Genomic DNA, 21,860 nt, shown 5'->3' with positions numbered 1-21,860 from the left:
TTATGAGGTTGTTATGCACAACTCCTCTTTGTTTAATTTTAGATTTAGATAATTTAGGCGGTCGGGGGACAGACACCGTTTGTATAAAACTATTAAAACTATGGCTGGGTAACTGAACTAGAAGCTCAGAGAGGCGTTTAGGACTGCGTCTCCGAGTCCTGGTCTCAACTCTGGGTTGTCAGGGATTTAAATTACTAATAAAGTTTGCCAGGTTCCTAGAAATGAGAGCAGCTCCATCCAAAGTGGGATGAATGCCATCTCTCCTAATAAGACCAGGTTTTCCCCAGAAAGTTTGCCAATTATTAACGAAACCCACATCGTTTGCTGGACACCACCTGGACAGCCAGCGGTTAAATGATGACATGCGGCTAAACATGTCATCACTGGTCAGATTTGGGAGGGGTCCAGAGAAAACTACGGAGTCCGACATCGTTTTTGCATATTCACACACCGAGGCAATATTAATTTTAGTGACCTCCGATTGGCGTAACCGGGTGTCATTGACGCCGACGTGAATAACAATCTTACTGAATCTACGTTTAGCTTTAGCCAGCAGCTTTAAATTTGATTCAATGTCGCCCGCTCTGGCCCCAGGGATACATTTGACTATGGCCGCTGGTGTTACTAACTTCACGTTTCTCAGAATAGAGCTTCCAATAACCAGAGTTTTATCCTCAGCGGGTGTGTCGCTGAGTGGGGAAAAGCGGTTGGAAACGTGAACAGGCTGGTGGTGAGCCGTGGGCTTCGGCTCGGAGCTGTGCTTCTGGCGAACCGTAACCCAACCTCCCGGCTGAACGGGAGTTACCGGAGGACAGTTAGCAGAGGCTAAGGCTATGCTATGTGGCTCCGCACCGGCTACAGGGGACTGGCTAACTACCGCAGCTGCTGAATGGTTTTCCATGGTGCGTAGCCGCGCTTCTAATTCACTAAGCCTCGCCTCCAACGCAGCAAATAAGCTACACTTGTTACAATTACCACTGTCGCTAAAGGAGGCAGGGGCATAACTGAACATTTGACACACCGAGCAGGAAAGAGCAGGAGGAGAAGTCATGGCTAAGCTAATGTAGCTAACAAGGCTAAGAGCGTGCAAACAACAGCTAAGAGATTAGCGAGAAAGTCGTAGAAAGGAGGAGAGCTATAGGTGCTTAAACAGAACCAGTGTGGGTTATGACTTGAAGTAGACGTAAAAGCAGCGTTAAAGCAACTGAGGTGAGAAAGCAGGCAAGTGGAATTCACCAGAGCAGTACAGAGACGCTGTCACAGAAACACCGGAAATGACACAACTCGCTTACCGCAATCGGGTGTTTAGCACCATGGCTAAACACCCGCTCTGATGGAGAGCTTGTGGCACAAACGCACAGGTACTTTTGGGCAACCCTCGACATCAGAGGAAAACGCCTGGCTCCATCACATTTCCACCAGAGAAGGGGATCTTCGTCTCCCTGAATAACAGGCTCGCGACAATAGGCAGTTATCTCTGCTCCTGTTCGCTCCTGTATGGTGCCGACCGGACCTGCCACCGCATCAGCTTTTCTTTGAAGGAGACTGCCCAAAGTCATCTGTTTTTCAGTGGTTCGGGTTGCGCTTCTCCCTCCTCCACTCTGATGGCCACTGGACCTGCTGCTGCTGCTTGCAGAAGTTGTAAAGTTGTGTTTATTTTGCAACCAACTGGCTTGATGCGTGGCTTGCCATCTTTTCTTCTCTTTCTCACGTCTGAGCTGTCATGTGACAATGTCACATCCAAACACTTTATCAAATGTCATCTCCCGACAACAGTTAAGGGCAGTTATAAGAGAAACATTATAGCCTACTGTTAGTTTTAAATTGTAATTAGTATTAAATTGAAACTCAACCACACATACATAGGTGCTGGACAAACACTCATTATTTAGGCACTAAATAAATTATATTTAATATTATATCAGGCCCCTATAGGTCTATATGGGCGGCAGATTTTTTTAATGACGGTAATGAAACTGATACCGTTGCTATTTTTAGATACCGCGGGATACCTTATTACTGTATTATTGCCCAACCCTATAAGGCAGTAGTGTAATGCTGCAGAGTTCAAATGGTGCTGGAACAGATATAGAGTCATTAATGTAAAAGGTTGCTGTATGTACATGAGGTTGTTGGATTTGGCAGTACAGTATATATACAGCATTCTTACATTCATATTGACAGTGATGGTATTTACATGTTAATAAACAGTGTGTTTAAACTGTAAAAATCTATTATTTCCAGGCAGAGTGAAGTACAGTGGATGTTATGTGTTACAGAGTTATTGACAGTGTATGACTGATGCTATCGGTTTATCAGAGTGACGGCCTGCTGCGGGGAGAAACTCTATTGTTAATTTTTTTGTTAGAGGATGTTAACTGAAAATACAATTCTCCAAGTATTGCTGGGTGCAATTACAAAGCAGTTGTTGCAAAGCAAACATTGCACTTCTATACACACCCTATCTGTGCGGTGTCACAAAAGGTGCTGGACAGGAGAGAAATATTTAGCTTTGACTTTTTAAAAAAAATGTTAGAGTGCCTTATTGTCAATAAATCCAATGGAAACACTAAAACCAACAATAAGTTGCTAACAAGTTTTTACTCTGCAACTTTGCCAAATAGTTCATTTTAATAGGCAGAGAATCAGGTCTGTGTTGTGAACAACAGCAAGCATTTCTTCCATCTTCCTGTCTTTGTCACACAGCTGCCAGGGAAGAAGGACCTCTTCATTGAAGCAGACTTGATGAGCCCGCTTGATCGTATTGCTAATGTATCAACACTAAAGGTGAATCTTGTCAGATGTTACTCCTCTGACTCCTGACATTAAAACATGCTTGGAAATATTCCAGTATCTTTTTCTAAACCTTTTGTCCTCTTTTTTTTCTCCTTTTTTCTTTTTTTCACAGCAACATGAAGTCGACAAACTCTACAAAGTGGAATACAAACCTATTATCAGCACGTCAGATCAGTGAGTCCTGCACCCTCTGTATTCCTGTCATTATTTTATACACACACACAAACACACACACATGATGTGACTGCCTGGCATTGTGACGTTACTCTCTTCTAGGCTCTGTTTTCTGATACGGCCAAGAATACAAACTGTCAAATGGATATGTGGTGAGTAGAGCTGGCTGGATCAACAGTTATTGTTTAAAGTGGAAATAGACAAGTTTTCTGCTTTAACTTAGCATTATGGGGGAAATGTTGATTGCGTGGCCATGGAATAATGACACCATTGGCATTTAGATTGGTTTCCTTCCTTCCTAAGCATCACTTTCACTGCGCAATTCTGTCTGCCAATGGGTACAATCTTCCATGAAAAAGAAGGCTTGATTTTAGGCACAGAGGAAATGTTTCAACCAGGAGGAGGATAGTGCTTTCTTTTCCCCACCAGCTATGGCTACCATCCTCAGTTACCAAAGACACTAACAACTCAAAATACACATCAAATAAAATTTCTCCAAACACGTTTCTTGTTATTTTAGGTAGTTATTATCACGCTAATGTATGTTCAAGTGTCCATTTCCCCCGATAAGTTGGTTTTAATTCGTTATTTGATTCTATAAACAGTCTGACCATCTCCAGCTTTTATTTTGGTACTTCCGGTGACCGGCAGTGTGAATTTGCATATTAGCTAAATATTTAGTTTCACCCAAAACATTTAGATTTAACATTTAGATTTAGATTTAGATTTAATATTTAGATTTAACATTTATATTTATATTTATATTTAGCATTTAGATTTAACATTTAGATTTAGATTTAGATTTAATATTTAGATTTAGATTTAGCATTTAGATTTAGATTTAATATTTAGATTTAACATTTAGATTTGATTCTATAAACAGTCTGACCATCTCCAGCTTTTATTTTGGTACTTCCGGTGACCGGCAGTGTGAATTTGCATATTAGCTAAATATTTAGTTTCACCCAAAACATTTAGATTTAACATTTATATTTATATTTATATTTAATATTTAGATTTAACATTTATATTTATATTTATATTTATATTTAGCATTTAGATTTAACATTTAGATTTAGATTTAGCATTTAGATTTAGATTTAATATTTAGATTTAACATTTAGATTTAGATTTAGATTTAGCATTTAGATTTAGATTTAATATTTAGATTTAACATTTAACATTTAGGTGCCACATTTAATATTTAGATTTAACTATTTAATATATTTCTAAGTTAACAAATATTGCTGTAAATGTGGTAAAAGGTGACGTTAAAAAAAACACAATACTTTTTTAAACATTGTTTGAAGCTAAATGTGGCAAAATGTTGATGTTATTTTCAGCGTGAGACACTTTACAAACGGCACCCCATATCTGTGTGTGTGCGCGCGCTGTGAGGGGTGACATGCAGAGAGCAGGAGAGAGGCCGAAGAATGATGATGAAACCGAAACTTTAAAAAGTAACGCCGATAATGGCGGAGCTTACTGTTATTACTGTGTTGATTAAACTTGCCTTGGGTTGTTTGATGAAGTCTCCTGGTTGGCCGGTGATAGACTGGTGTCAAACTGTTGTTACAGCCCGTCCGAGCGCTTCATGCCAGGCTCGAATCAAATCCACCACTGGTGATGTACTCATCATCTCATTTGAAGTTGCCCAATACAAATCCAGACTGTCATAGCATTATTTTTTTCTCAATAGACACAGGTGTCAAAGCCGCGTTGACAGGAAAGAGGCAGAGCAGAAAACCGCAAAATCACTTGGGGCAGTGTGGGCGGGGCATCAAGGCCACTGTGGCTTTCGGGCAGATATTTTTTTCAAGGGCACAGGGCCAAATTGGGAGGCCACGAGAGCTATGGCCCTCGTGGCCCTCGCGAAATTCCTGCCCTGGCGGTCATACAGTTTAATGACGGTACAAGTGTGCGGTGCTACAACCAAACCGTCTCCTCCTATTACTCATACAGTTAGTTAGTCCACTACCAATAAACCTTTAATTCACTGAGTTAGATTGTTCATTGTTTGTTTATTGTTTATTTGCACATATAAAAGTAACAAATTATAGTTTCAGTACAAATCACAATATAGAGAGTGGGTTAAAGAATGTGTAGGTGAGGTCAGAAACGCAAGGAGGGCTTATAAATTGACCCCACATTGACCTTGTTTAGTCAAGGAAAATGAATATTGTACATCTTATTGGGTAACAAGAAAATAAATAATAAATAAAATAAAGTTAAATAGGAGAAACAAAAATGAAATAGGAAAGAAGGAATGAAAAATAAAAATCAAACAGAACAAAATAATTTATACAAGATAATTGTCAACTAGTCCTAGTAAACTATTAAAACTAGTGTTAAAATAGTTTCATCAATAATTTCTTTTTAAATAAAGACAAGGAGGCAGTAATATCAGCAAGATTCTGATGTTCATTCCACAATGTGATTCCTTTACATTTAAGTTAACAGTGAATTGCCCTCTGCTAGTACGGCAGTGGGGGAGATGCGGGTGTCCTGCTTGTCTTGTGTATATTGGAATTCATGCGAAAATATTGCTGAAAGTGGTTGGGTAATTCATGACTTTGGTGAATTGCCTTATAGATGAAAATGCAGATTTACATTATGATTTATGGTCCTGTGTGCTGGATGAGAGCTGAAAAAAACAAACGAGGTTCTGTGACACACGCATGCTGCTCAGGCAGGGAGTCGCTGTGTCTTTTAGCTCAGCTGCCTGTTCCATCAGTAGAGACTGGAGTTTGAACTCTGGTGGCAGGTGCAGTGTAGGGATGGGTACTGAACCCCAGTATTGAACGAGCCCCGGGGCTACATTCTTCAAGACTGCAGTATTGATAAGCTCTGACCTTAACGGTTCTGCTATTGGTACTGGAGCAGTCGCATTTTTTTTTTTAACAAGGTAAACCTTATCTTGCACATTTATCTCACCAACTCCGTCAATTTTCTGTCATTGTATCATAATTTTCGCTATTCTCCCTGAAGCTCACCCTGGCTGCCTGCTGTGTGTGAGTGGAGAGCAGGGGGGCGTGGCTGTTGTTCCAGTGACACACACACACACACACACAAGACAGCACATACACCAACTCAAGCTCGTAGCCTACTTTTAGATAGATAACGATGGTGAAGAGAGCCAAACGGTCAAAAGTGTGGCTTTACATGGCAAGAGTTGATGCAGACACAACGCGTTGTCACAAGTGTGACAAATGTTTTGCGTGTAAGGGCGGCAACACTAGTAATTTGTCAAAACACCTTGCGAAAGTGCATCATATTCAGACAGAAAGATGTACAGTGTTTGACTGCCCTAGCACAGCTAGTTCATCTACGTCCAGTCCAGGTTTGTAACATTATGCTAGCAGCCAACACGTGGAGTTAATAACCATTAGCTATTTTGCGACCCTATTTCCTAAATAGGATTTCAGATTTGAGATTTTATTTGTGTATTTTTCAGATACTTCTAAATACATGAATATAACCATAATTATAGCCTGGGCTGGGTGCGTGGGATTTCCCCCCCTCTTGTCTAGCCATAGTGATTAATGTTACATCACCATATAAAATACCTAGAATACCTAACATACCTAGAATACCTAATATTTTTACTTGTAGGCTAGATTTGTTTATATATGCTACAGTGATTTGTTTTCCACAGAGCTGTACGGTGCGAGCATTTTACTGCATTTGCGACTAAAAATAGTGTTGTGCAAGTAAAAGAAATCATTCAGGAGCACGCTGTGCGAGTACAGATTTCAACCAGCAGCAGAATCCTGTCGGTTGTGGGTTGAACAGGGGTCCCAGACACAGACAGGAATACGTATTCCTGTCAAATACAGCGGCCATAGTGTTCCGCGGAGCAAGATAATGGCTTACCGGCGACGGAGAAGCCTGGCTCCAGGTCCAATATTTTCCTCTTTGTTGATATCATGACTGCCCAGAAATACCTGAACAGCCGAGCTGTGGCGGCACACAGGTATGTGACGTGTCAGAGGAGAAACGAGCTGTTCACATTTCTCTCTTTGTAGCAGGTAACGGTCTACAAACCTGAGCGCACTTTAGGGACTGTTCTTTACTTGTCAGGGCAGCAGGGTGGCTGGTTGATTTTTATTTTATTTATTTATTTTATTTTGATCCCTCCTATGTTAATCACTTATTGATGCTGTTTTTGAAGTATGAATAAGTCAATAAGTAATTTATTCCACTGAAATATCATTGATGTATTATAGAAAAGTGATGTATCTTTTAATACATGACAAAAGGCACATCTGCCTAATTTTTGCTGTGGTATTGTGATACTACTCAGACTGGTATCACTGGTATCGTACCGTGGGTCCCAATTTTGGTACTGTGACAACACTATTATTTTATGTATTTTACATTTCAAGTTGTAAAAAGTAAAATGTTTTGTTAAAAAACTATTTTGTTGCATAATGAGAATTGAGAAAATAAAGCAATTTATGTTCTTGATTTGTTTTTTTCTTCCTCAAAAAGTATCAATAAGAGTACCTTTAAAATACCGGATCGATAAGCAGTACCGATAAGAGTAGTAGTACCGTTAAAATCTTAACGATACCCATCCCTAGTGCAGTGTGTGTGTATTATACCGTCAGGATTACTTCATACCCTGGTATACTATAATACTGTGATACTGCCCAAGCCTAGTGTGAAAGCACCCTCAGTTAGAACATTGTTCCTGCATTCCTCGAACACTATACAATGATAATAAATAATTTAAGGTGTATTTCATTCCATATTCCTTGTTCCAGATGTGGCCAATGCAGACAAGGCAGCAGGAAAATTTAGAAGATACAAAATCATCTTTGCCCCTCAGAAGGTATTTCCTGCTCTGCTGTTGTGCATAAGCTTTGCTTTGATTTATTTTGGTTTGGTTTGGTTTGGAGCTGTTGATATTAACCTGTTGACCCTTCTGTTTCCTCTAGTTCTATGCATGCGAGGTGATGATGGAGGAGCAGGGGATCTTTGGTGGTAAGCATCCCTTCATCCTAACTTCCTGTTTTAGCAGCATAGATCAGTGTTGGTGCGAGGAAGTGTGAAACTGGTTTTTGTCCTCCCACAGATGTGACTACTGATGAGTGGTCTTTCTATCTCCTTCCACTTGACGATGACATCATCAGTATGGAGCTGCCAGAGTTCTTTCGAGACAACTTCCTGGTAAGTTATGTGCACAGAAATGATTGCTTGATTAGTTAGTTAACTGATCATTTTAATAAGTGATTAATCTTTTAAGTATTTCATCTTTTATAGTGTGAATAGTTGAATATTTGAATATTTTGACTTTTGAACTGTTTGTGCAATTTAAATATATCAACTTGGGCTCCAGGAAATTGTGAGTTCAATTTTCTTTTCACTGTTTTGAAATTTGAATTACAAATCAGTATGGAAAAGAGTAAGTAATAATTATAAATATAGAAGAAAAAATAATGGTCATTACAGAAAAGAGGTAGGCAATATATGGAGACAGGAAAGGTTAAGAAAGGAAAGGAGTAATGCTCCTTTAATAAGAGGTTAGGACTTGGGCCTACTTTATTTAATAATAATAATAATAATAATAATAATAAATTTTGTTTAAAAGCGCCTTTCTTGACACCCAAGGACACTTTACAATCAAAGACAATAAAACATCAACAGTGTTCAATCAAGATAACAACATAACAGCACAAAATAAAAGTATAAAACACTGAGTTAACAATAAAATTACAAAACAGGGAAGGCTAATTTAAAAAGGTGCGTTTTCAGTTGACATTTAAAAGAAACCAGGGAAGTGCACTGGCGCAGGACAAGGAGCAGAGCATTCCAGAGATGGGGGCCAGCAACACTGAATGCCCTGCCACCCATAGTGCGGAGTCTGGAGGGGCGAGAAGATGTGTATCTGAGGAATGGAGTGAGCGGGAAGAAGTGTGTGGAAGAAGACCGGACTGATAAGGAGGGGCCAAGCCGTGGACAGATTTGAAAACCAGAAGGAGTAGTTTGAAATGGATGCGATATTTTATTGGGAGCAATGCAGTTGTTGAAGAGTAGTTGAAATGTGATCCCAAGGCCGTGTGTGGCAAAGAAGTCTGGCAGCTGAATTCTGAACATACTGAAGTATGTTTAACCTGTGGGTGGGTAGACCAATGAAAAGTGAATTGCAATAATCTAACCGGGATGTAACAAATTAATGGATGAGAGTTTCTGCAACAGATTGGGAGAGAGAGAGGGACGGAGATGAGAAATGTTTTTCAGGTGAAAGAAAGCAGTTTTGGTGATGTTCTTGATGTGTCTGTCGAAGGAGAGGGTGGAGTCGAACATGACACCAAGATTTCTGACTTCAGTGACAGAGGAAGTGATGAACCCAGGGATGTTAAAGTAGAGGTGGGAGACCTTATGGAGTGTAGATGGGGAGGCAATGATGATGGCACATGTGACCAAGAGGAAGAATATAGATGATGAATAGCAGAGGCCCGAGAACTGAACCTTGGGGGACACCGTGGGTTAGTGGGGATGTGGGGGATCTAAATTTGTCTATGGATACAAACTGTTCTCTGTTAGTGAGATATGACCCAGTGATACCAAGAAGTGTTTCTAGTCGGTGAAGCAGGAGATTATGGCAGACAGTGTCAAAAGCAGCAGTGAGGTCTAACAGAATCAGTATGTTGAGATGGCCAGAGTCAGCAGCTAGGAGCAGATCATTTGTGACTTTTGTGAGAGCTGTTTCAGTACTGTGTCTAGACCTAAATCCAGATTGAAACTCTTCCCAATGGTCATTGGTGGACATGTGGGCCTGGATCTGACTGGCTACAATCCGCTCAAGGAGTTTGGTTAAAAATGGACAATTGGAGATGGGTCTGTAGTTATTGAGGTCATCATGATCTCAGCCAGATTTCTTGAGAATGGGGGTGATAGCAGCAAGTTTTAACATAGAGGGAACACAGCCAGACAGAAGAGAAGTGTTAATGATATGTGACAGCAGGGCACAGAGAGCAGACTTGTTGCAGCAGCAAGTACACACAGGCTGGACTCGAACTCGCTGTGTGTACTTGCTGCGGCAACAGCCTTGTACATGGGGCACCTGCTGTATCCACTAAGCCACCGACACCCCACACAATACTGTTAATGTGAGTGTACCTTAACCTTCATCTGCAACTGTGCAGAAATACTGGGTTCAAACCATGAAAAAAATAAAAGCTGTGAAGCATTTGAATGTTAATTTAGAATTTGAACATCAATGTTTTGATGCAGCTTGGAACAATTAGGTACAGCAATGTATTCATGGGTACCAGTGACGTCACGTCGACGAGACCGCCGCCATATTTGTGTCCGATTTGACCGTACCCCTCAGTTTTGCTATCGCAGTACACACCTCACACTTAAATGAGACGGAGAGACGATATTTATTAAAAATTTCCATAATTGGTTGCGACCCATATTTAGTACCCTCAACAGTATTTTGTCCGCTAACCTCTGCAACACGCTGTGTGTGTGACCGTCTGTCCGTCCACCGGCCACTTCATTAGGTCCACCCGTGCCATCTAATCCAACAGCTCTGTCATACATTCTACTTTATGAAGCTTTTTACATTTTCAGTTTTTGTTGACATTGTCAGAAAGGTGATAATTAAACTTTATGTTTATTATTAAGGTTGTACTGGGTGGTGCTGGCGTACTGGAGTGTAATATATTAAAGTGTTCCTAATATTTTGTCCCCCTCAATATATGTTAATGGGTTGGGCAAAATTGTGAGAACACTGCACAATGCACTCCAGTACACCAGCACCATCCACTATGACCTCTATAATAAACATAATGTATAATTATCACCTTTTTGACAATGTCAACAAAAACCCAAAATGTATAAGCTTTGTAAAAATAGCATTTATGGCATAACCCTTGGATTGGATTGCATTAGACTGCACAAGTGTTACCTAATGAAGTGGCCGGTGAGTGTGTATTATATTTAAGGACCCACACCACAACAAGTGTAGGTATGAAAAATAGTTAATTAGTGACTGACATCAGCTCAAACCACAAACTTTTGAGTGTACCGTAATCAGATAAAGTTAGCTAACGTTAGCATAAGACAATGTGAATCTCCATTGAGGTAGCTAACATCAGGTTAGGCAACGTAGTGTCGGGCTGTCGGCGTTAATCATATGGCATCTTAGGTTAATCATGTTTCGCGTGTTTTGTAAGGGGTTTTCAAAGACTAAAATAAATATTAGATAGAGTTGAGGACTTACCGGATACGAAGTGTTGACTGCACAACCTTTAGTTAACATTAGCTGCGGAACAGCGCAACATATTCCTGGCATCCTTCAAGTAACATAAATTTTCGGTCTCTCGCTGATTTTCCTCCTACTCTACTTGTTTTGGTAACGTGACAACGCTGTGACCTGTGACCTGACTGCTGTGAGCGGACACAAATATGGCAGCATGAAAACACTGTGACGTCATGTGGTCTTGATGAATAGTGTACTAGTCCATACCCATTGAGTACACAGTTGCCCACAAACACTTTAACATGGTGCGTGTTTGGGATACAGATCATAGGAAATTGCAGATTAAATAGTCAGCTGAACCCATTAAGAACAGCAGTGTATTCAGACAGAGTGTTTGTGAATTTGATAGTATGATTGCTTTATTGAAAGTACAGTAGTACCATTGCCAATAGTGGGATAGATAGTGGGCTAAAACTACATTAGTAGTTGAGGTAGCACGTTGAAAGGCAGATAGTTAAAGTGTTTATATGTTGTATTGACTTAAAAGTGGGGCGCACTGGTAGTTCTCATGGGAAAGGTGCGGCTAGCCCTTGTTGCAGCAGCATACCATACCATGACTTAGTCATACCAAAAATTAGAAAACAAACCCAACATTCGGCCACAGGGGGAGCCATGGCAATCGGTCGCATTTTAGCCATTTTCTGTTGTTATAGCGCCACCCAGTTGCCAATTAGAGTTAAATTTCTCCAGTCACCTTGAGGAGTCTTGTAGTAAAAATCAATTTGGCAGTTAGGCCTAGATAAGAAATTAGCTCTCTAGCGCCCCCATTTTGTTTAATTGGGTCAATAATGGAGGGGTCCCCTCAGATTATGTGTGGTCATATGCCTACAAAGTTGCGTGGTGATCGGTGAAACCTTTGAGATGTTATACACCTTTATGCGATGAGCCACGCCCTCCGCAATATTTATTGCCTTATAGAAGCTCAGTTTTAGTAAGAGTTCCAACTTTTGCCAAGAGGGATCTTTAGATATTGGTCCCTAGATTATGTTCACCATGTTTTATGCAGATCGGTCAAACTTCCTAGGAAGAGATCGATTTGAAGTGTTTTTCAAAAGATTCAAACTGGCGGAAAATCTACATAACCAAAAGTTATGGTTTCTTGAGGAGAGGCATCTCTGTGCAGAGTTTCATGTCTCCACGACATATGGGGCATGAGATATGCCCATTCGAAGTTTGCAATTTCAGTCAGTTGCAATAGCGCCCCCCTTTGGCCAATTGATGTAATATTGCTACATTCGCATCCTCCCATGACCCTCTACCACTTTGCCAAATTTCACATGGATTGACCAAGTCAGTGAGGAGAAAAACATGAAACAGAAACACAGACACTCCCACAGACAAGAATTTTCGTCATTATATAGTAAGATAAGCATTAGAAAATTGTAAATAAACAACAACAACTGATTAATTGTTTCAGCATTGGAAGCAATTTGAACCTTTGTATTAATAAATAAAACATAACTGTAGCACATACTGTAGTAATAAAGTACCAGCACAGATTCATTGGGTTGTATTTGATCCCTCAGGCTGGGGACCAGCGCTGGGTAAGGACAGCCGGCAGCGCTCTGCACCTCCTTCACTCCCTTTACGGCCCTTTCTCAAAGCTCTACGGGATTGGACGATGTTCCAAGGTGCAGTATGATGGGAGACCAAAAATCTCATTTAATCTAGTTGAACTCTCAGATCCACTGTGATGTGTTTGAGGTTTATGTGAGACAATGTGTCTGCTGTGAACTGTCTGGTACCAGATGGCATATGAGTCGTGGAGGGAGCAGGTGGAAGAGGGAGAACAAAAAGCTCGTATAGCTGAAATAGGAAAGGTTTTTCTTATTGACAGAGGTGAGAAGACACATATCTGTAATTTATCAGTGGATGACATGCTGAGCTGTTCTGTCTGTCCTCCCTAACATTGTCATTGTGTTTGCAGATGTGGACTTTGTCACTCCTCTGTGCTCACAAGTTGTCTATGAGGGACTCGTGGATGATATTTTTAGAATCAAATGTGGTGGGTATCAAAGCAAACTATGGAATGTCTGTCTGCTGAGACTTTGTCCACATTATGCCGGTCTTACACTAAACCACTTCTCAAGTGAGTTCACTGTCACAGATGGATTTCTAATGTTGGGATAGATCCTGAGAGTTTTGTTAGTTGTGGCACACTCCCACAATCTCAATCATGTGGTGTGAGGGTGGTCACAAAACGCAGTCTGGGCTGTCCTAGGTGAGTTTTTCTCTTGTAATGACCATAGACGGTATATAAAGAGGGTTAGGGTCTCCACTTACTCTGTGTATAAAATTGAAGCCAAAATATCCTGGAAACAGCCACTGCCATCTTGTGCTGGTGACATCATTTGCTGCTGGAGAATGTGCTGTGAGATCTCTGTGGTATCAAGTTTCTCCCTTCCCATACTCATCCCACCAATCACGAGCAGCACCATTGAACACAGGCACACATTTTGCTACGTTACAGGTATAAAATAATCATTTGATTGCATGCCATAAATACAGGCCATTAACCAGGCTGCAGTCAATCAAATCACAAAATATGAAATCATGAATATCATATGACAAAATTATATTTTGGCATTGCTACTGTATTTTTTTAAATGCTTATTTTATAGATTGTCAGATGTTGTTTTTGGCTTGCATTTTGTCCATGATGCACTATTACAAAGTCAGTATATTTTTTGGATTTTTGTCAGACAGAGTAAGACACTTGAAGACATTGTTTTAGAGCTGTTTTTTTGTGGAATTTAAAAATAAAACCAGTGAGTTAATACTCACAGCTCTGGCTGTGTTGTTTTCTTGTAGAGTAAAACATTCCAGTTGTGTAGTGGCACTGGTGCAGATTTGCTTGTGTACTGTCAACATGTTGCTGTCTCATCACAGCATCTGTCCTGCAGGATGTGTGGAGTTTGGACCTGATGTTTCGTCTTCTGACAAAAGTATAAAGGTCATGCTGAACTCTCAGGATAAGGTAGGTTGGTGCTGACATTAGTGCGAGTGTCGGGTAAGGTGGTACTCATAACCTTTCTTCAAGGTTGGCAGGTCTGCAACAGAAACAAGTTCCTTTCCGGTTCCCGCACCTAATTTTGAACTGTTCAGAGCATTTCGACCAAAAATAATTAGGGCCCGAGCGATGATGAAGTTGTCCGTGAGGACCCTATTGTAATCGCGCTGTTTATTATTATTAGGGCCCGAGCACCTAGCGGTGCGAGGACCCTATTGAAATGCAAGGATTTTTTATTATTAGGGCCCGAGCACCTAGTGGTGCGAGGACCCTATTGAAATGCAAGGATTTTTTATTAGGGCCCGAGTGACAACGAAGTCGTCCGTAGGACCCTATTGTAATCGCGCTGTTTATCATTATTATTATTATTCCGACATTTCGTGTCCCAATTTCGCCCCTTTCCCAAATTTCAAAATGCTTCTAACTTTCCACATTCGTCTGGCCGGATCCAACATTTGATATTTTTGGGTGGTTGCACATAGTCACCACTAGGTGGCGCTATAATCAAGGAAAGTGCGTTTTGGGTCATAACTCCCATATACTTTGTGGCACATTCAAAAACCTTATATCCTCGCGTTCAGTCAGTTGTGCTGAATCTTGTGATATAGGCCACGTCCATTTCCGCCAACCTTTTTTTCCTCGCAAATTCGCAAAATGTCACAAACCTACTTTTTCGAACTCCTCCTTGGCAATTTCACTGATTTGCACGAAACTTTGCACACAGCATCTGTGGAGTCTCCTGACAAAAAGTTATTAAAAGAATTTTGATATTCCAAAGAATACTTAAGTTATTACATAGCAACTTTCTGCAGATTTAGTACAAAACAGGAAGTGTTGCATATCTCCACATTGGTGTGTCCAAATGACATGAAACTCAGTTTACTATTTCCTGATGAGGCACTGAGGCTTAGTGCAAAATTTCAGGTGATGACCACAAGGTGGCGCTCTTTACATTGAAGTATTTTATATCTCAACATCGGTCAGGCAGATTAACACGAAACGTGGTATAATTATTGTCAGTGCCCTCCTGAGGATATCTGACGAAGGACTTACCGATCCGCCACTAGGTGGCACTCTGGTGGCCGTCTAATTTAATATTTGGCACTGTGCCAACACCATAACACTCATGGAAATAAAAATTGATAGGGGTGGTATAGACTGGCCCCTGTAACTCGTACACCAAAAATGACCAGCAGGTGGTGCTATTTTCAATGCAAAAGTGTTTTTGGCTAATAACTCCCGCATAATATGTCGCACATTGTTAAACCTTCTATTTACGTGTTCTCTGAATTCAGCTGAATTGTGTGGTGTAAGCCAAGCCCACTTTCGCGGTAACTTTCCATTCGCTAAATTGCGACAAATGAAAAACCTACTTTTTCAAACTCCTCCTAGACAATTTCACCGATTTGCACGAAACTTTGCACACAGCATCTGTGGACTCTCCTGACAAAAAGTTATTAAAAGAATTTTGATATTCCAAAGAATATTGAAGTTATTAAATAGCAGCTTCCTGCAGATTTGGTATAAAACAGGAAGTGTTGCATATCTCCAAATTGGTGTGTCTGAATGACATGAAACTCAGTTTACTACTTCCCCATGAGTCCCTGAGTCTCTGTGCAAAATGTCAGGCGATTACCATCAGGTGGCGCTCTTTAAATTAAAGTATTTTATATCTCAACATCAGTTGCTCGGATTAACACGAAACTATTATTGTCAATGCCCTCCTGAGGATATCGGACAAAGGAGTTACCGATCTGCCACTAGGTGGCGCTGTGGTGGCGGTCTAATTTAATATTTGGCACACAATGAAAAACCTACTATTTCGAACTCCTTCTAGGCGATTTCACTGATTTGCACCAAACTTTGCATGAAGCATCTGTGGACCCTCCTGACAAAAAGTTATTAAAAGAATTTTGTTTTCAAAACAGTCTTTCATATCTTGACCAAATACAGTCGGATTACCACAACACTTGCGCTAATTGTGTTCCATGGCCCGATAAGGGTTTGTGCAAAATTTGGTGCAAATCGGCCAATAGGTGGCGCTCTGGTGGCAGTCTAATTAGCGTGAACGGAAGTAAATTGGAAAATCTTCAAATCCTCTTCAAAACTCATCGACTTTCAACCTCTTCTTGTCCCTCATACTTTGAGCTAGAGACACCATGTCAACTTTTAAAGAGTCAGAAGACCTTGAATGCATTAACTGTACATAATTATCTATCTTTATCTTGGCCATGACCAATATTCTTTTGTTTATGAACACTGGTAGATAACTATCTTGCCACCAGGTGATCTTTGGCTGCTCCTGACGCTACCGTCATAAAAACAAGAGACCGCACATGCGCAGTTGCGCACTCTCAGCTGATTGTAAACAGATAAGATGGCGACAAGACGCAACTTCAGTGTTCATTTAAAGCTAAACATTTTGAAATATTCCGAACAAATGTCGGGGGAATACGCCGCGGGGCATATGGCGCCTGGTATGCACAGGACGGCAACAAGACCTTCACAAAAGGAGGGAACATGAGAGCAGCTGACAAATGCAAGATAACGGCTTACCGTCTCCAGGTCCAGTAATTTCCTCTTTAGTTGGTGTCATGACTGCCCAGTACCTGGACAACCGAACAGTGGCGGAACACAGGTATGTGGCGTGTCAGAGGAGAAACGAGCCGTTAACATTTCTCTTTGTGTTACATAACGGCGTTAGGCTGACCAAACGTCCTCTTTTGCCCGGACATGTCCACTTTTCACGTCCTGTCCGGGGTGTCCGGGTTTTTTTTTTTATAAACTGATAATGTCCGGTTTTCCATGTGTTTGTGTGTGTGTGTGTGTGTGTGTGTGTGTGTGTGTGTGTGTGTTAGAGTGCGGCACAGCCGCATATTTCTGTTCGAACCCGAACCGAGCCCGACATTATTTATAACCAAAGCACTGAGTTTGTGCCACACACTTGTTACGGTTGCAGGCTCTTTAACCCTATGGGCCCGAACGATGCATAGTCCGTCCAAATTCACACCTGTTCTCTGTGGATTTTCTCCGCGACCGTGCGTCATAGCGAGAAGCCACGCATATCAATGTCCAATGTTTTCACAGCGAAAAAAAATGATAAAGTTACACTAAAATTATGTATAACAGAGCTTTCATACAGCTCTGCACACACGTTATTGTTGGATGGATTACTCGCGAATGCAGCATCGCACAGAAATACCATGCATATCACATGAAAGCACAGGAGCAGAGCTTTCCAATGATACCACACATCATTGTGCTGTCATCCTATCATGCTATAAATACAGATTAATTGTCTACAAAATAAAAACATCGCCCGATGTAGCTGGGATAGGCTCCAGCCCCCCCGCGACCCTCAAGAGGATGAAGTGGTTAGAAGATGAATGAATGAATGAAAATAAAAACGTGACGAATTTCTTTACAGACCATTATACAGATCTTGTTATCAGTCACTTCATATAGTGAGGAATATCGTATCTTACCACGTCCTAGGCTTGTGTGTGTCCCTGTCTATCCACACTTGTAGTCCGGCTTTCAAGATGCAAATATCTCTATATTGTCCAGCTGACACTCCATCAAACTTTGTATGACAGGACCAGCCACTTCACCTTTGCGCACCCAGACAACTGCAGCCTAATGCATGACAGGGCCGTATTCACCGCCGCTCCACTGTCCAAAAGCACTCACAGGCGGTCACACTAGACTCGCGCAGCAGCCCCAGAGGGTAGAATTTACCTATAAATAAACGGACACATATTTTATGATGTAGGCCGAAAATGAGCTTCCCCTCCTTGAAAGACCAGCAGCCGCCACTCATCAAAATGTATACAGTACAGGCCAAAAGTTTGGACACACCTTCTCATTCAATGCGTTTTCTTTATTTTCATGGCTATTTACATTGTAGATTCTCACTGAAGGCATCAAAACTATGAATGAACACATGTGGAGTTATGTACTTAACAAAAAAAGGTGAAATAACTGAAAACATGTTTTATATTCTAGTTTCTTCAAAATAGCCACCCTTTGCTCTGATTACTGCTTTGCACACTCTTGGCATTCTCTCCATGAGCTTCAAGAGGTAGTCACCTGAAATGGTTTTCCAACAGTCTTGAAGGAGTTCCCAGAGGTGTTTAGCACTTGTTGGCCCCTTTGCCTTCACTCTGCGGTCCAGCTCACCCCAAACCATCTCGATTGGGTTCAGGTCCGGTGACTGTGGAGGCCAGGTCATCTGCCGCAGCACTCCATCACTCTCCTTCTTGGTCAAATAGCCCTTACACAGCCTGGAGGTGTGTTTGGGGTCATTGTCCTGTTGAAAAATAAATGATCGTCCAACTAAACGCAAACCGGATGGGATGGCATGTCGCTGCAGGATGCTGTGGTAGCCATGCTGGTTCAGTGTGCCTTCAATTTTGAATAAATCCCCAACAGTGTCAGCAGCAAACACCCACACCATCACACCTCCTCCTCCATGCTTCACAGTGGGAACCAGGCATGTGGAATCCATCCGTTCACCTTTCTCGTCTCACAAAGACACGGCGGTTGGAACCAAAGATCTCAAATTTGGACTCATCAGACCAAAGCACAGATTTCCACTGGTCTAATGTCCATTCCTTGTGTTTCTTGGCCCAAACAAATCTCTTCTGCTTGTTGCCTCTCCTTAGCAGTGGTTTCCTAGCAGCTATTTGACCATGAAGGCCTGATTCACGCAGTCTCCTCTGAACAGTTGTTCTAGAGATGGGTCTGCTGCTAGAACTCTGTGTGGCATTCATCTGGTCTCTGATCTGAGCTGCTGTTAACTTGCGATTTCTGAGGCTGGTGACTCGGATGAACTTATCCTCAGAAGCAGAGGTGACTCTTGGTCTTCCTTTCCTGGGTCGGTCCTCATGTGTGCCAGTTTCGTTGTAGCGCTTGATGGTTTTTGCGACTCCACTTGGGGACACATTTAAAGTTTTTGCAATTTTCCGGACTGACTGACCTTCATTTCTTAAAGTAATGATGGCCACTCGTTTTTCTTTAGTTAGCTGATTGGTTCTTGCCATAATATGAATTTTAACTGATAAGGCACACCTGTGAAGTGGAAACCATTTCAGGTGACTACCTCTTGAAGCTCATCGAGAGAGTGCCAAGAGTGTGCAAAGCAGTAATCAGAGCAAAGGGTGGCTATTTTGAAGAAACTAGAATATAAAACATGTTTTCAGTTATTTCACCTTTTTTTGTTAAGTACATAACTCCACATGTGTTCATTCATAGTTTTGATGCATGGACAACTGTTAAAATTCATATTATGGCAAGAACCAATCAGCTAACTAAAGAAAAACGAGTGGCCATCATTACTTTAAGAAATGAAGGTCAGTCAGTCCGGAAAATTGCAAAAACTTTAAATGTGTCCCCAAGTGGAGTCGCAAAAACCATCAAGCGCTACAACGAAACTGGCACACATGAGGACCGACCCAGGAAAGGAAGACCAAGAGTCACCTCTGCTTCTGAGGATAAGTTCATCCGAGTCACCAGCCTCAGAAATCGCAAGTTAACAGCAGCTCAGATCAGAGACCAGATGAATGCCACACAGAGTTCTAGCAGCAGACCCATCTCTAGAACAACTGTTAAGAGGAGACTGCGCGAATCAGGCCTTCATGGTCAAATAGCTGCTAGGAAACCACTGCTAAGGAGAGGCAACAAGCAGAAGAGATTTGTTTGGGCCAAGAAACACAAGGAATGGACATTAGACCAGTGGAAATCTGTGCTTTGGTCTGATGAGTCCAAATTTGAGATCTTTGGTTCCAACCGCCGTGTCTTTGTGAGACGCAGAAAAGGTGAACGGATGGATTCCACATGCCTGGTTCCCACTGTGAAGCATGGAGGAGGAGGTGTGATGGTGTGGGGGTGTTTTGCTGGTGACACTGTTGGGGATTTATTCAAAATTGAAGGCACACTGAACCAGCATGGCTACCACAGCATCCTGCAGCGACATGCCATCCCATCCGGTTTGCGTTTAGTTGGACGATCATTTATTTTTCAACAGGACAATGACCCCAAACACACCTCCAGGCTGTGTAAGGGCTATTTGACCAAGAAGGAGAGTGATGGAGTGCTGCGGCAGATGACCTGGCCTCCACAGTCACCGGACCTGAACCCAATCGAGATGGTTTGGGGTGAGCTGGACCGCAGAGTGAAGGCAAAGGGGCCAACAAGTGCTAAACACCTCTGGGAACTCCTTCAAGACTGTTGGAAAACCATTTCAGGTGACTACCTCTTGAAGCTCATGGAGAGAATGCCAAGAGTGTGCAAAGCAGTAATCAGAGCAAAGGGTGGCTATTTTGAAGAAACTAGAATATAAAACATGTTTTCAGTTATTTCACCTTTTTTTGTTAAGTACATAACTCCACATGTGTTCATTCATAGTTTTGATGCCTTCAGTGAGAATCTACAATGTAAATAGTCATGAAGATAAAGAAAACGCATTGAATGAGAAGGTGTGTCCAAACTTTTGGCCTGTACTGTATATATATATATATATATATATATATATATATATATATATATAGATAGATAGATAGATAGATATACAGATAGAGATATAGATAGATATAGATATATATAGATATATACACACATATATGTATAGACTAGCAGCTCCCGTGTTCTGCAAGATAAAATGACAGATGTTTAAAATGACAGAGATAACAGCTTCATTTCCCTCATGGAAAGGTAAAGCAGTGAGAATATACCTATCTCATACATCCCCACTTCAAAATCTTTGAGAGGAACACAGACGGAGTCGGCCTTTAAGATAAACATCTGTTTGAACTCTCATGTCTTGTAGGTCTTCAGTGAAATTAGAAACGAGCATTTCTCCAACGTCTTTGGGTTCCTCAGTCAGAAAGCCAGGAATCTCCAGACTGCGTATGATGTGAGTAAATGTGTCTTACCCTCATCAGTCACTATAACTAAGCTGGCTGACAGAGCTAACAGTTTTTCTCCTTTATTAATTCTACAGAAGCGTCAGGGGATGGACATAAAGCAGATGAAGACGTTTGTTGCAGAAGAACTAAAAGGGTTAAAACAGGAACATCGCCTACTTAGCCTACGTGAGCGTTGCTGCAGTATACTGTATATCACATTGATTGTCACATGTCTCAGGTAGAATATGCTGAAAAGCACATTCTCTTTTAGACATTGGTGCCAGTGAATCGATAATGAAGAAGAAAACGAAGCAGGATTTTCAGGAGCTGTTGAAGACAGAACACTGTAAGAATAATCTACACTTTCCTTTAATTAGATTCAGGTTTATAGTTAAATGTGATAATTGATGTTGCTTTTGCGTATTTTTGTAGGTGTTGCTATTGATACAAATCTTGATGGAGACTTGTTTTCTGTTCCAGCTTTACTTGAAGGATTTGAAATCCGTGAGAGCATCTCCTTCATAGAGGAGCATATCAACAGACAGGTGTGTTTAAACATAGAGTCACAATCTGATACAGTGACAGGTAAAATACAAATAATATTGTGCTTGAAAAATATTTAATCTTTTAAATTTCTCAAGGTCTCCATGGTAGAAAGTCTGAGGCTGCTTTGTCTTCTGTCTATCACGGAAAATGGTCA

General features: G+C 41.2%; 1 protein-coding gene across 5 annotated transcripts in view; it reads left to right on the top strand.

Annotated features, from left to right (window-relative positions):
* vps33b (VPS33B late endosome and lysosome associated) overlaps window positions 1-21,860 on the top strand; it is a 40,234-nt gene that overhangs the window by 7,883 nt on the left and 10,491 nt on the right. For 2 of the 5 annotated variants that reach the window (XM_049603003.1, XM_049603010.1), the window contains exons 3-17: window positions 2,707-2,787; window positions 2,909-2,970; window positions 3,073-3,122; window positions 7,737-7,804; window positions 7,911-7,956; window positions 8,048-8,142; window positions 12,772-12,876; window positions 12,994-13,084; window positions 13,173-13,250; window positions 14,149-14,222; window positions 21,082-21,168; window positions 21,256-21,346; window positions 21,432-21,506; window positions 21,641-21,705; window positions 21,802-21,856. In XM_049603003.1, coding sequence (XP_049458960.1) covers window positions 2,707-2,787; window positions 2,909-2,970; window positions 3,073-3,122; window positions 7,737-7,804; window positions 7,911-7,956; window positions 8,048-8,142; window positions 12,772-12,876; window positions 12,994-13,084; window positions 13,173-13,250; window positions 14,149-14,222; window positions 21,082-21,168; window positions 21,256-21,346; window positions 21,432-21,506; window positions 21,641-21,705; window positions 21,802-21,856 — 1,123 coding nt within the window. Of the gene's footprint in view, window positions 1-546; window positions 903-2,706; window positions 2,788-2,908; window positions 2,971-3,072; window positions 3,123-7,736; window positions 7,805-7,910; window positions 7,957-8,047; window positions 8,143-12,771; window positions 12,877-12,993; window positions 13,085-13,172; window positions 13,251-14,148; window positions 14,223-21,081; window positions 21,169-21,255; window positions 21,347-21,431; window positions 21,507-21,640; window positions 21,706-21,801; window positions 21,857-21,860 lie in introns of those variants that run through there. The other 3 variants (XM_049603018.1, XM_049603035.1, XM_049603027.1) reach the window with 3 other exon arrangements.

Source organism: Epinephelus fuscoguttatus, linkage group LG2, assembly GCF_011397635.1.
Source record: "Epinephelus fuscoguttatus linkage group LG2, E.fuscoguttatus.final_Chr_v1".
Classification (NCBI taxonomy): Eukaryota; Metazoa; Chordata; class Actinopteri; order Perciformes; family Serranidae; genus Epinephelus; species Epinephelus fuscoguttatus.
Note: the sequence above shows the minus strand (reverse complement) of the source record. Positions and strands in the feature narration are given on the sequence as shown.